The sequence below is a fragment of the Semicossyphus pulcher genome, unplaced genomic scaffold (assembly GCF_022749685.1).
Source record: "Semicossyphus pulcher isolate SPU_LCO1_2020_fin unplaced genomic scaffold, fSemPul1.0.p SCAF_11, whole genome shotgun sequence".
NCBI lineage: Eukaryota > Metazoa > Chordata > Actinopteri > Labriformes > Labridae > Semicossyphus > Semicossyphus pulcher.
The window spans coordinates 26,718,729-26,733,417 of NW_027211615.1; the positions used below are offsets into that span (position 1 = coordinate 26,718,729).

Genomic DNA, 14,689 nt, shown 5'->3' on the forward strand with positions numbered 1-14,689 from the left:
TAATCAACAATTGATTTCTAAAATGAAAAATAAATTATATTTAAATAATCTTGATAGACTAGCTTTATATGTCATGAAAATGACATAACACAAATGCTGCTAGCTCGAATCAGTGCAGGGATTATTCGATTGTAGCAACATAGCCGTCTAACACAGCTAGCTTCAATTTTACTAAAATTACAGCGCCAAAAGTAAAACTCTATAAAGTATACATTTGTTTAAACACTCATCTCCCCAAATTCACAGTGTACAAGATGATGTCCAGGTTAACTAACAGTGACTCAGCAGACGTTTTCATGGCGGTGAAACGTTTACATTCGGCGCCAATAAAACTAGCAAAGCGCTAAACACGTGACTTAATGCTAATGTTCGAGGCTAAAGCTAACTTCAGGAACGTTAAACGGCCGTTTATATGTAATTACCATCGTTTTGGTGGTATCGGTTATTTGTTGACTTCTTTCTGACAACAACTACCTGTTTCTTACCTTTTGTTCTGCCTCCTGTAGTTGACCTGTCAGTTAATCTTTACGCGGAGCGCGGGATGCCGTGACATGTGTCTTCCGCGACTTCCGGTTTCTTCGCCACAAAATAAAAGTCCGAGGTTATACATGTTTATCGTCAAATATACAGTATTAGTGTCAGTCTATTTTACAATAATGCAAATATGATAGTTGCCTGTCAATTTACTAGAAATGTATGTTTATTAACTTTTATTTCTGTTTATTACATTTTTGTCTTATGGTCATGCCTTTTAAGTTATGGTTTAAACAGGATTTACACATATGAAGCATTTTCATTGTTTAATTAACTTAATTAATATTTTAACAGAAAAAAACTCCCCAATTGTTTATAGATGCATTATTCTGAATAGTGTGGTGCAGTCCTGAATAGGTCTGCAATTAATCTGTTGATTATTTTCTTAATAAATTGAAACGTTTTGTTGGTCAATAAAATGTCAGAAAATGGGGAGAAACCTCTCGTTTAATGAGCTGAAATTTTTTTGTACTTTTTTCTTTGAAATTATTCAAACCAAGTTGGCTATTTAAAAATAAAAAAAAGAAAGAAAGCAGCTTTAGTGCTGAATCAACTCCACTAATCTTAAATAATTAGAAGAATACTAATTCTGGTAACCATTAATCCATTAAATCAGCCATCAGGCATCAAATTTTATCTTGTTCCAGCTGTTTCACTGTCACAGTCAGCAGCTTTTAACAGGTGATATTGTTCTGCTTTTTGGTTTTGGACTGTTGCTCAAAAAAAATTGATTTATATGTGAAATCTTATTTCTTTTTTTTTCAACTGTTTTCTGGCATTATAAACAAAACAGATGATCAAAAATGTAACTCTAAATTAAAAAAATGATTAGTCTTCCTTTCTTTCGCGATATTTAAACAGCTAAAGGTCACTAAAGCTCAAAATGAACCCATAAACAGACTGAGACAAACTGCGTCACATTTAAAATGAACAGGTGCATAAACAGGTGTTTGAGTTTCTACAAAAGCTGCATGACTTTGACTTAAATATTGTTTTTTTTATGTGTATGTATCTTTGTGTGAAGTGCCAGCTGACTGTGGGAGGCAGGATGGACGGATGGACAGATGGATGAGGGTTTTTCTGTTAATCATTAATAACCTAGATTAGCCCCGGTCTTCTGTAAATATGATGAATGCATCCACGGCTTCATTAGCTCGGCCTCCACACAGATCAGCTTCACTATTATCAGTCTGAGAGGTTGCTCTGTGAGGTTTACCTGCACTGAAGTTTTTCCCACTTTTCTTTAGCTTGTGATCAGCTGTTGGACTAAAAATGGTGGACGTGGTGATCTTTTTATCTTTTCCTGGACTTGTGTGACGCTGGGTTGACAAAGAGATTGTGTGCAGAGCTGATTCACAGTCTTAAGGACCAAATGAGCAACAGTGGATTGTTTTTTTTCCTCCACCTGACTCAAGTTTCTTTTTCTTCCTTTTTTGTCTTTCTTTAATTTGTTGATCCACATTTATTTCCAGTGAATATGCCGATGAAACGCAGCTGCAGTGAGAGCTCAGCCAGGGATGGAGTGTTTCTTATTCACTCTCTAACAAAGACTTTGTGCAGCTCACCTGGGGATACGCACAGGGACTTTAACAAACAGACACACTTTCATCAGGAGGAGGATTCTGGGATTAAATCAGGTAATGGAACAACCTTCTTAATCTTAATCATCAATATTATTGTTTTTTAATTACCGTTTTATTTGAATATTCCTCTTATATCTTCACCATCTCCTTATTCTTTTGAAATAATCTTCACTCAATATCTTTAAATCTGAATGTTCTTCTGTGCTAAGTTTTCAAATTCACTCAGGCAAAAACAGTGACACAAGTTGGCCACATGGCGGTGCTACAGGTACAAGTTGTGTTTTCAGCACGTTATGGCCAAGATAAGAGAAAAAGCATGATGGTGCACAAAAGGAACGCAGATTTACAGATATTTGATATATACATCTTATTTAGTAAGAACCTTAAAGAACACTACCATGACTGAAAGGTCTTAAAGCATTTCTGCACTCCTCCTTGGTTGCTTGCATACGTTTATTATAACCTTTATTTATAGAGCACTTTTCAAAATCGAAGTTACAAAGTGCTTTACAGAGGCAGCAAAGCAAAACAAACAGGTCATGAAGTAAAACAGACAGGTCATAAAGTCAAAGGCAGATATTAAAATAACAATTAATTTAACAAATATATAAAATTCTTTTAAGAGAACTCTAATGACATAAAATTCCTTCAAATGAATTATTAAAATTAAATTGAAATTCAAGTAAAATCCGGAAAGGCTCGCCGACAAAAGTTTGTCTTAAGAAGGGACTTAAAAGAGATCACTGATTCAGCCGACCTGCCCTCCTCGGGCCTCGGACCTCCTCCTCCTTATTACAAGTCCTCTTAGTAGGAGAAGTCCAACCTAGATCCTTCATTAGTTTTTTGACCTTTGACCTTTTACATGTACTGAGTACCTCAAATGTTCCATGCGGTGTTGGATATTGTCAGCCAGCTTTCTTGTTTTAACACATCTGCCATATTGTACTGTTTACTTGCACCTCGAGAGACAAAGTATTTTAAAATAGAAATGGAAACATTGAAAAGCAGTAAAGGGTCACTGCTCAGAAATGAAACATGAAAACAGATGAGAGGCTCCTCAAGAGAGGAAAAAAACACGACTCCACGATAGATTTCAATATGCTTTCCTCCCTAAAAGACATACAGCAGCTGTCCTGCCTCTTTTTCCTATATTTTTAGTGCAAAACAAACATAATGAAGTTGATTTTTGATGCAGATTACGCACATAAAATTCACTGCAAGAGAATCCCATCTGTCTCCTCTTGTGAACGACTGTAAATGTGCAGTTTCTCTGTGTGTGTTCTCAGAGGCAGAGGACAGCAACGAGACGCCGTCCTCCGAGGAAGACCAGGACCTGGTGGACTTTAACCCCGACCTGAGCATCAAAGAGAACATCTCGTCCTCCAGGAAGACCATCAGTCAGATCATTAAGGACAAGAAGAAACAGACACAGCTAACTCTGCAGTGGTAAGAGCACTATCAGTCATGGACAAAGTCAGTCTTTTTGACCTTTGACATTTGTTGGCAAGTTTCACAAAGCTGTCCGTTCATTCCTTCTCAGTCTGCAGGCCAGGATGTAACTCTTTTTGTTCCTACTTTGTTTTTTGTGTCTTTAATCCCTCTAAAATTAAATGCTGGATTTCAGAGAACATTTACTGCATTCAGGTTTTTTCTCCGCTGCATCTCGACAGGCTGGAGGAGAATTATATCGTGTGTGAAGGAGTGTGTCTGCCTCGATGTATCCTCTACGCTCACTATCTGGACTTCTGCAGGAAGGAGAAGCTCGAGCCGGCCTGTGCTGCTACATTCGGAAAGGTGTGTGTGTGTGTGTGTGTGTGCCTCTGTGCAAAGAAAAAATATCCAAAACAGATTCTAAATGTCAGAATCATGAGTTGAACTGCCGGTTCGTTATGGTCAATAAGTTTGAGGTAACCCACATTAAGCTGTAGCTTCTAAAGTGCCCCCTGGGTGGCAGAAACAGATGATGAAGTGGATTTTCTTTCCTTCCAGTGGAGAAAATGTATTAAAATACCCTCTAGGGTGCATATTCAATGGAGGAAATGTGATGCAGTGCCATCAAGGGTGCCCTTCTAGTGAAATAAACATGCTTACTTGTTATATAGGGAGCCTTCCAGAGGAGGAAACATAAACCATTGTTGTAAACATTGCCTTTCCAGTGGAGAAAAGTGTGTTCTTGAGGGCATTTTCGGCGGTGTAAACAAAATGAATTGCCCTCCAGTACAACCGTCCATGGAGCAAAACATAATAAAGTGCCCTCCAGTGCCCTTCACGTAGAAACGATGTGATAACGCGCCCTCTCTGTGCCCTTTCAGTGGAGAAAACTTGAGAAAGTACCCTATGGTGCCCTTGTAGTAGAAAATGTGGTGCAGTTACCTCTCAGTGCCTTTCCAGTGGGAAAAACTTTAACCATTGCTATAAACATTGCCTTTTCAGCGGGGGAAATATAATGCAGTACCCTCTCTGTGTCCTTCCAGAGGAAAAAATGTGATCCAGTGCTATCAAGGGTGCCCTTTCAGTGAAAAAACATGGCCTGTGTGTTCTAAAGTGCGTTTTCAGGGGGAAGACATGATGATGTGCCACCTAGGATAACCTGAAAGATGCAGTGCAGTGCTCTCTCTGTACCAATGCAGTGGATACAAATGTGATGCAGTGCCACCAAGGGTGTCCTGTCAGTGAAATAAACATGATTATTTGTTATATAGGGAGCCTTCCATAAGAGAAAGGATAAAGCATTGCATTATAAGCATTGCCTTTCCAGTGGAGTTCCTGAGTGGCTATTTAGCGGGTAAAACAGGAGGGTAACCTGAAAACAGGTGCAGTGTCATCAAGGGTGCTCTTCCACTGAAAAAAAACGTCATGTTCTTTCAGCGGGGAAAGCAGCAGTGCTTTCTTTTCCACTGTAGAAAAGTTTTAAAGGAGCACATATTGTACTAACCTTAACTTTTTACCTCTTGATCTCATCAGACGATCCGACAGAAGTTTCCTCTCCTGACAACGAGACGGCTGGGCACCAGAGGACACTCCAAGTAAACACACACGCTGACTTTCACTCTTCTTCTCTCATATTTAGAATTTTTGCTAAAAGTTGTCATGTAACCTGGAGCTCATGTTATTTCTAAGCATTACAGTGTTTAATCATTACTGTGTGATGTCATACAGATATCATTACTATGGAATTGGCATCAAGGAGAGCAGCGCTTACTATCACTCCGTTTATTCTGGGAAAGGTTTGACCAGGTAACATGTCCATCCTTAGAGCACGATGGGTACAACGCATTGTAGTCATATTTTATCTTTGGTGATCATTTTTCATCTCTGCATCTGTTTCTCTTTGTTCACAGATTTTCAGGGAGCAAGCTCAAGAACGAGGTAAGACAACATTTTACCTAACAGAGAAACAGCCGGCTGAAAAGCAGCTTTTTTGTTTGGTTGAAAATTGAAAACAGACAAAATCCAAACCAAAAATTAAACATATTTTAGGAAGTCAGCATAACAAAAAATGCACAAGGAGTTTGGTTACTTTGTGACATAAAAACAGTGGTTGAAAAATCAATTGTTTTATTTTGAAGGGGGGTTTCACCAGGAAGTACTCTTTGAGCTCTAAAACTGGGACGCTGCTCCCAGACTTCCCCAACGCTCAGCATCTTCTGCTGGAGGGAAACATCTCCAGGGAAAAGGTAGGTCATAAATAGAAGTTCATTTTGAGACATCTGAGAACAGGAGGATTTCTGTCTACCTGCTGCTTTGAGAAAAAGATTTTCTGATGGCAACAATAAACACTTAAATATGCGAGATATTGATAATCTTTATCTGTAATTCGTCCCTCTAACTGGTTTATTATAATTCCTCCTCATTGTCCCTTTTTCCCAGGTGGACACTCTGATCATGATGTATAAAACACACTGCCAGTGCATCCTGGACAACGCCATCAATGTCAACTTTGAGGAGGTGATAGTTGGTGTCACATGAGAGCATTTTAATGTACTAATACTGCTGAAAAAGCCCAGGGCAGTTTACCTTCTACTCAAACTGACATGCTTCCTCTTTTGTTTTGTTTCAGATCCAGAATTTTCTGCTTCATTTCTGGCAGGGGATGCCCGACCACCTGCTGCCTCTGCTGGAGAACCCCGTCATAGTCGACATCTTCTGCGTCTGTGACTCCATTCTCTATAAGGTGGTTAGGATTTATAATTCTAGCTGTTCATTTCTAGAGAATAACACAGAGCTGTAATGCGTCAAAGGTCCAATAATGTCTCAAACTTAGAAATCCATCCATCCATTATCTATAACGCTTATCATGTTGGGGGTCGCAGGGAGCTGGAGCCAATCCCAGCTGTCATTGTGCTAATAAAATATTATATATATATTGTATATACATATACATGTGTATACATATATATATATATATAATATTTTATAAGTTATCCTTAATCTATAATTTTCTTTATTTATATATATAAATATCTAAAAAAATAAAAATAGCTGAACATAGACTTTAAAAAATATTCTCTATGGTTCCTTTGCTCTGATGGGAAAGCCTGGCGTCCTCTTCCTCTCTATCTCACTTGTAGATGAGCATCCACGCTGTACTCTGTTGTGCTAACATGTTCCTTATTTTTCAGGTTCTAACAGACGTTCTGATTCCTGCTACGATGCAGGAGATGCCTGAAAGGTTCGTTACATCACATTCATCCCATCTGTTCTCGTCAAATTAGTTTAAATGTTAATAATACACAACAAACCCTTTGCTGTTTTTGAAACCGGTTGTATCCAAATAGCAAGTGGTGAAAAGAAATTCCTTAAAACACTTCCCTACTCTGAAAAAATGACAAACATGTCAGTTTCATGGTCAACAGAAAACGTAGCACGCAGTTTTTCATTCTTATCTTAGAGAAGGAATCACTGAATACAAACTGTAATCACATGATACGGGGTAAAAGCAGCAAGTCTACATTGAAAGGTTAATTAATTCGGGTTTTAATTAATAATATAAATGTTGTTCTTCAGTCTGTTGGCAGATATCCGCAACTTCGCCAAACACTGGGAGCAATGGCTGGCCTCCTCCCTGGAGAACCTCCCAGAATGCCTTGCAGCCAAGAAACTCCCCATAGCACGGCACTTTGTTTCCTCCCTGAAGAGACAGACCTCGTTCTTACACCTGGCACAGGTACAACATTCACCTAAGAATTAATCAAAGTAAATTAAACTGTGATGTCTCAATTGAAATGTGATTTTTTTTATCCACCATTTCCTCCAGATAGCGCGCCCGGCGCTGTTCGACCAGGCCGTGGTGACCAGCATGGTGTCCGATATCGACAGCGTGGACCTCAGCAGCATCAGCTCTCAGCCTCTGCTCAGTGTGAACACTGCAGGAGAGCAGGACCCGGACATCTACTCTGAGTGTAAGAAAGATACTGGAGATGTCATAGTTACATGTTTACATTCATCTCTTGTATGAATAACGGAGGAAAACGTCCCTTCCTTTTCCTTCCAGACGACTCCATCACCGTCTTCCAGGAGCTGAAGGAGCTGCTGAGGAAGAACGCCACGGTGGAGTCCTTCATCGAGTGGTTGGACTCTGTGGTGGAGCACAAAGTCATCAAGGTAACAGCTGTTCACCTGGCTCTGTGTGTTTATGTTGACATGCTACATGGTCCTGTTGTTGAAGCAGTTTTCCTTCTTCTCTCTGAGCAGCCCGGTAAGCAGAGCGGCCGGTCGGTGAAGAAGCGAGCTCAGGACTTCCTCCTCAGGTGGAGCTTCTTCGGTGCTAGAGTGATGCACAACCTCACACTCAACAACGCCTCCAGCTTTGGTAAGAACATTTTAAAAGACACAAATTCTTAACACAGGTTATTACACGGCTGTGTTAAATACTTAATTCTGGTTGGTTAAGTACAGCATTCCAAGGCCTGCTATTTCTCGATAACAGACCGTTGCTATGAAGAACAGACCGTTGCTAGGGATGCAGCTCTAATCACAGAATCTGTAGGACCAACTGTAATCATATCACACATGTAAGAACAAAACAAAAGGGGCCTTGAAACAAACGATCTTTAAACTAATGGGTAAAGTTACGTGACATTAGTTATGCTAGCTAGTTAGCTCGCTCTCTAGCTACCTGCTGCTAGGCAACAGGTCTACGGTCTACGCAGGCTACAAATGACTCAGCCTTCATAGACCGCTTTCTTCAAAGGCTGCAGCCTCTGGATTGGGACACAGTGTAACGGATTCTTTTTAAATAGTAAATGGAAATATAAACATTTTTTAATTAATATTTAATCAATATTTATTGTCACATAATTGATTTTGTGAGCAGGTAGCCGAGTAATAAGCGGGATAATGTATAGTGAGCAGGTTATTATAGTGAAGGAACCCCCTTCAGGGTAAGACGAATGCTGCTCACCCTGTCAGGGTGACAACAGCCTACATTATCCCTTACGGAACGGGTATATTAAAAAACCCTGCTAGATATAACAGTTTTATTTAACCTTTATTTATTTATTCACTTACAAACAGTTAATGTCCCTGTTAGGGGCCAAAAACTATTCAATTATTTTAAAAACACATAAGGCTGAATTTTGGCCGACCAGGGAAAAGCCTGTTGACCTTCTTAAGTGAAAAGAAGAAAACACAGCTTATTAATTTTGTGCTCCTTCTTATCCATCATTAAGCCTACAGGATTTTATGAACACACACACACACACACACACACACACACGGCTAATACAAGCCAGCTCAGAGCAGATTGCTACAATAGCGCCATAAATTATAATAGCCAGTCTCTCCTTGATTAAACAGAGTCTTATCTTGCGGGTCGCGTGCTCTCTGTGCAAACACCGACTGCGTGTACGAGAATAAACACAAACCATTTGGTCTGAACTCTGAATGAAGCACAAACAGAAGGTTTGAACGCTGCAGGTCAAACAAAGAGCAGCACGCGCCTAAAGGTCAAACAGTAGATAAAGACAGAGACACGGTGAGCTCAGCTGGAATCAGGTGGTCTAAAACAAAGTCTCAAAATAACCTGTTCTTTTCTTTCATTTGGACGCTGCCAGGCTCCTTCCATCTGATCAGGATGCTGCTAGACGAGTACATCCTGCTCGCTCTGGAGACACAATTCAACAACGACAAGGAGCAGGACCTGCAGAACCTGCTGGACAAATACATGAAAAATGCAGGTATCAAGCATCGAATGCAATAGATGTCACATAGGCTTTAAGATCAGCAATAACGGCATTAATTCTATTTCTCTGGCACTGTTATAATTTGACATCTTCTACATTCGTCCACATTAAAGTAAGAACTGTGGCATTATCTGAACATTATTTTTCTTATTCAATATATTTAAAGATGATTCCATGACACCACATTTGTTTGGACACCACATAGGCAATTCAAAGGGAGTTACAAAAGGCATAAAAGTACATTAAAATTGCATTAAAAAACAAAGAAACCACAATAAAATGCCTTAAAAATGTGTACTTTTCTTTACTTTTGGGGTGCAATTAAAAAGCCTTAAATTTAACAAATGAAACTGAAGTTATGTTGAGAATACAAGACAAAAAAACAACAACAATAAGTTATGTTTAAGTGCCAAAAGTTGGTGCTGATTGTGATTTAACTCATTGGAAATGATCCACCTTTAAATATGCGATTGCTGTGATTTCACCTGTTGGTTTCATCATTATCATATTATACACACAACGTAGTATTTCATCATCAATGTTCAAATATGCCTCAAACAGTCCCAGGTGTCTCTGCTAATGAAGTGATGTCACTTTCAGATGCGAGTAAAGCAGCGTTCACTGCCTCCCCCAGCTCCTGCTTCCTAGCCAATCGCAACAAGGCGAGCGTTGCCGTCGACCAATCGGTGAAGAACGAGTCTCTGGGAGAACACGCCTACATGTCTCTGTCAACCAATCAGCAGCAGAGTCTGGAAACAAGCGCAGCCATCTATCAGGGGACAGAGTCTGCAGGGTTCACAGTTACAGGTGACACCTTTTAACTTTTTACTACTTTTACTAACACCAAAGAAGAAGAAAACAGCTCATGATAAGCGACCTCACAGACGCCATCTTGAATGAGGGTATACATCTAAATCAGCTTCAGTTGCCATCATATTATAGTACTTAATAGCTGTACATCAGTAGATGTAGTTGATTACTTTTAGCTCTGTTTTTGGTCTCCACCACCCCTGATTGAAATATGTGATTCCTTTAGCAGCTGGATGTTCCCCAGAGAGTCGCTTTTAAGAGCTTTTTCTCACTAAGAACAGCTTCCTGGTACTGATGGAAACAAGGAAAAACATAGCTTATAAAAACAGTGAAGTTGTGGTTGAAGAAACAATGAGCAAACAGACACTAATCTTCTTGTGTTTGTCTTCACACACACAGGTGGTCAGATGGACTTCTCCCAGGTCAGCGGCCCCCTCATGACGCCCCCTATCTCTCCGGCAGCGTTAGTGCACCGAGGCTCCGTCATCAACCAGGGGCCCATGACCGCGAGACCCCTGACAACTTCTTCCTCTTCCACCACCTGCTCCTCCTCCTCCTCCTCATGCCTGTCTTCTCTCAGTGCCATCACTCAGCCCAGCCCCTGCTCGTCATATCCGGAGACCCTGTATCACTGCTTACCTCAGACCAGCTCCAGTTATTTCCCTCCAGCCAGCAGCTCCTCAGCCGCAAACTACCAGACTGCTCTCAGGTATACTCATCTTCTTTGGTTCAGTCATGGTTTGTCAATTCTTTATGAGATGAAGTATAATGGACATCAGTGAAATATATTCTTCTTTCTTTCTTTCTTTCTTTCCTTATTTCCTTCTATCTGTCTTTCCTTTTTTCTTTCCTTCTTTCTTTCCTTCTATCCTTTTTTCCTTCAATTCCTTCCTTCTCTCCATCTTTCCAGCTTTCTTTTCTTCTATCCTTATTTTCTCTTCTTTGCTTCCTTCCTTCTTTCTTTCTGTCTTTCCTTCTTTCTTTCCTTCTTTCCATCTTTGATTTTTCCTTCTTCCTTTCCAACTATCCTTCTTTCCTCTCCTTTCCTTCCTTCCTTCTTTCCTTCTGTCTTATCTTCTTTCTTTCCTTCTTTCCTCCTATCCTTCTTTCCTTTCTTTCCTTCCTTCTTTGCTTTTTACTTCTTTCTTTCCTTCCTTCTTTCCTTATCCTTATATCTTTCCTTTTTTCATTTCTTTCTTTTTACCTTTCCGTCTTTCCTTTATCCTTTTTTTATTTCCTTCTTTTCAGGTAGTTTGCGTAACTCTCTGAACTTTATTTTTTCTTGAAAAAGGGAAACATTTTTGTAAATACTCATTTTAAATCAGGTTTTTTTTTTAATTTGTATACCAAAATATATTTTTGTTGTTTTCTTACATTAGACAATCAAACTGGTTTTATTTTGTGCCAAACATAGAAAGGATGACTGAGCCATTATTGGACAGTTCAATGAAACGTGTCCTGTTGTCATTATTTTAATATCAGATGAGTGTGAGGTTTTGTTTGCTGTGTTTCAGGCCTCAGACTCAGACTCAGTGTCTGTCTTCAGTTCAGCCTCACGCCTCGTCTCTGGCCTTCCACCTCTCTCGATATCCTTCCTTCAGCGACCAGCACCTGACAAAAGACATCTTCTACAACCATCATCACCCATCTAACAGCACCCACTGCTCCCTCACACCGTATAACTCTGCAGTCCGACCCACACCAGGCTACAGCTCAGGCTCAGAGCCAGCGCAGACTGAACAGGGACTGGACGCTCAGACAGCCGCTCACATTCTGGACTCTGCGGACGGGTTCGGATTTGTGGGAGCGGGACTGAACCAGACGGTCGGTGGGTGTCAGGGACAGACGTACTCTGCTGCAGGACACGGAGGTGAGGACAGCAGTGGGTCAGAATTTTAACTTTAATTCTGGGTGGGATCAAAATGTTCTGAAGATACCAACTATTTCTTTCTTCAGGACAGGGAAAAATGTTTATTGTTGTGTTGCTGACAGAAAGAAAAACATGTATTCATACAAAAATGTGGCAAAATTACTGCAAATGATGTTTCCAATCTTTTACCCCCTTAAGGGGCCCAAATCTCCATGTTGGGAAATCCTGTTCCATGTGCACAAACCTTTTCTCCTTTCACAGGTTACTTTGGCAACAGCAGTTACCTGGACAGTCAGCGCATGACATCACTGGTCGACCAACACGTGTCCGTCATCAGCACCGTCGGCAGTCTGCGTTCGTTCCCCTCAGCGTACTCGGACGTCCACGATCCGCTCAACATCCTCGACGAACCGGGAAGGAAAACAGCGGGAGCTTATTACACTGAGGCTCAAACTGGAGCAGGTGAGAGGCAAACACACTGTTTCACAAAGTGTAGTTTTACCATTTGACAAAACTACACTTGACCATAATGACATTAGCTCCCCAGAATAGCATGATAGGACTGAGGTTGAAAATCGGCCCTTTAAAATGTGATAATATGTTCATGTTGTTGCTTGTTTCTGCTGCCCCCTGGTGGCCAAAAAACACCTATTGCAGCTGTAAAATTCTGAACAGAAATGAAGACAAACATTTCAAAAAGTAAGAATTCTATAACAACAAAAACTGAGCTTTTATTTTTATCATAATCTATGTTCAGAAATGTTACTACAAAAGAAGAATAACAACAATAATTAAATATTATTTAAATGTCTATTAAATATTTTAATTTCTGTCGTTTCCTCGTCAGATCACTCCCTCCCCTCGTCAGCATCTGCTCCCTGCATGTTTGGAGTCTCCTCTCCCTTCACCTCCCAGGATGCATTGCTCTCTCAGCAGCGCGGGCCGTCGTCTTCAGAGGTGCAGGACCTGGTGTCTTCGCTGCCTCCCATCAACACCGTCTTCATGGGAGCGGGAGGAGTGCAATGACACCGAAGCACAAATCCAGAATGTATGTATGCACTAAAGCTATGAGAGGATTTGGATGAAATACAGGACGCTGGAGGAGAGAGATTTAATGATTTAATGTTGTTACTGAAAGACCTACAAGATGCCCGCCAATTGTTTTATTCCCACTGTATGCAAAAGACATATTTATTCCTACTGAAATGTGGATAAACCGTCACCTTGATGCAGATATTTATGCTGTTAATTGAAGTAATGTGTTCCTAGATGTTGGACTAAATGTAGGACTTCCATTTCTTCTGTGTACAAACAGTTGTCAATAAATCTTTATTAGTCACAATGGTGTTCTTTTCACTGACAGGCAGCCTAACAGCGCTGCTATTTACAGCCGCTCTGCACAGACATATTCATTAGTCAGGTGATATAAAGACTGAACGTGGTGCAGAGTTTGTTCATTCATAAAAGTAAGAAGAAGAAAAAATACTACACCAACATAAATACGTTAAATATAAAAAAAGAGTAAGGAAACTCTTAATATTATTTCAGGTTAGTCTCTCCTGATGCTTTTAACCCTCTTTAAACCAGATGTGGATGATGAATGGCAGTGACGTGGTCTCTCCCCCCTCCTCCTGGTTGGTTTTTATACATTATCTACTCAGGAGGAAAAATCCATCTCAGGTGCTCATGCAGCGGCGCGGGGACAGATGGTGGCGTATGTAATGATTACAGAATCCCCACCTTAAAATACTTTAATTACTAAGTCAATAACGGCTGCAACAATTGCCGGAGCTCCAGTGTAAAAACAACAGAAGGCGGAAGGCAAACTTTGGGCCAATGTTTAACCAGAACTTTGCACTAGAGCCGGTGGAGACAGACAGACTCCATATGTGACTGTCTCTGTCTCTCTGTGATGTCAGTCTCACTTCTGTGCTGCAGGTCAGATTAACCTCACACACCTGTTGTATCTGCCATAACAAATAACATTATTTTGCATCTTATGGCAGCTACAACCCTCCAAACTTGACAAGTAATTTACTTTGGTCTGATGGTGCTTTACTAAATAGAGAAAAATATGGAAGTAAAGAAACATAAATATCACATTGAAATACTCAAATTACAGAAAAAGCTGTGAAAAAGCTGTGCAACATACTATAATTTTTTCTAACTGGATTTTAAAGGTTGTTGAGTTATTATATTTAATGCTGCTTTATTCCACTGAATTACAGTACAGAGTGTTACATAAAACACTTTATACTTATAATATATAATATTATTCTTTATACACTGTAATTAAATATATTTCTAAAACTGTTATATTAACTGTGGTTACAAAGCTGTGTCTAATGTATAGTAGTGATATGTCATCGGTATGAAACTCAATAATAATGCTTACTGGCAGATAATAATAATAATCATAACAACAACATACTGTGCATTCAATATGCCAGTCTATTACTTTTAAAGCCCCACATAAAATCGGAATAAATCATAAAATGTTAAATATACACATGGAGACATTGATCTGGCTTATATATGTATATATGTATAAAAAACAAACAAAATAAATGCATATTTTTTTTATTTACGTAATGACGTTTCAGTGACGTAAGTGCCGATGACCGTGAATCTTTGCGGCTTGGTGTGCGATTTGATTGGTGCGTTAGTATCACTTCAAGTTTGTGTGGGAGAACATAAACAAACGTTTT

General features: G+C 39.8%; 1 protein-coding gene across 1 annotated transcript; it reads left to right on the forward strand.

Moving 5' to 3' along the window:
* The first annotated feature begins 2,011 nt into the window (after positions 1 to 2,011).
* Positions 2,012 to 13,007, forward strand: rfx6 (regulatory factor X, 6). Its single transcript, XM_069657650.1, has 20 exons — positions 2,012 to 2,171; positions 3,404 to 3,563; positions 3,788 to 3,911; positions 5,082 to 5,143; positions 5,277 to 5,354; positions 5,459 to 5,486; positions 5,687 to 5,794; positions 5,988 to 6,065; positions 6,178 to 6,291; positions 6,740 to 6,789; positions 7,125 to 7,284; positions 7,375 to 7,519; positions 7,612 to 7,721; positions 7,812 to 7,929; positions 9,173 to 9,295; positions 9,902 to 10,108; positions 10,511 to 10,820; positions 11,626 to 11,993; positions 12,243 to 12,443; positions 12,850 to 13,007. The coding sequence occupies exons 1-20, from the start codon at positions 2,012 to 2,014 to the stop codon at positions 13,005 to 13,007; spliced, it is 2,862 nt and encodes a 953-aa protein (XP_069513751.1).
* Positions 13,008 to 14,689: the final 1,682 nt, after the last annotated feature.

What these genes read in the sequence shown, in the direction of transcription:
- rfx6 (XM_069657650.1), top strand. Translation starts at nt 2,012, where the DNA reads ATGCCGATGAAACGCAGCTGCAGTGAGAGCTCAGCCAGGGATGGAGTG. An exon ending in GGCACCAGAGGACACTCCAA is followed by an intron (nt 5,144 to 5,276) that starts GTAAACACACAC and finishes GATGTCATACAG; the next exon opens with ATATCATTACTATGGAATTG. An exon ending in AACTACCAGACTGCTCTCAG is followed by an intron (nt 10,821 to 11,625) that starts GTATACTCATCT and finishes GCTGTGTTTCAG; the next exon opens with GCCTCAGACTCAGACTCAGT.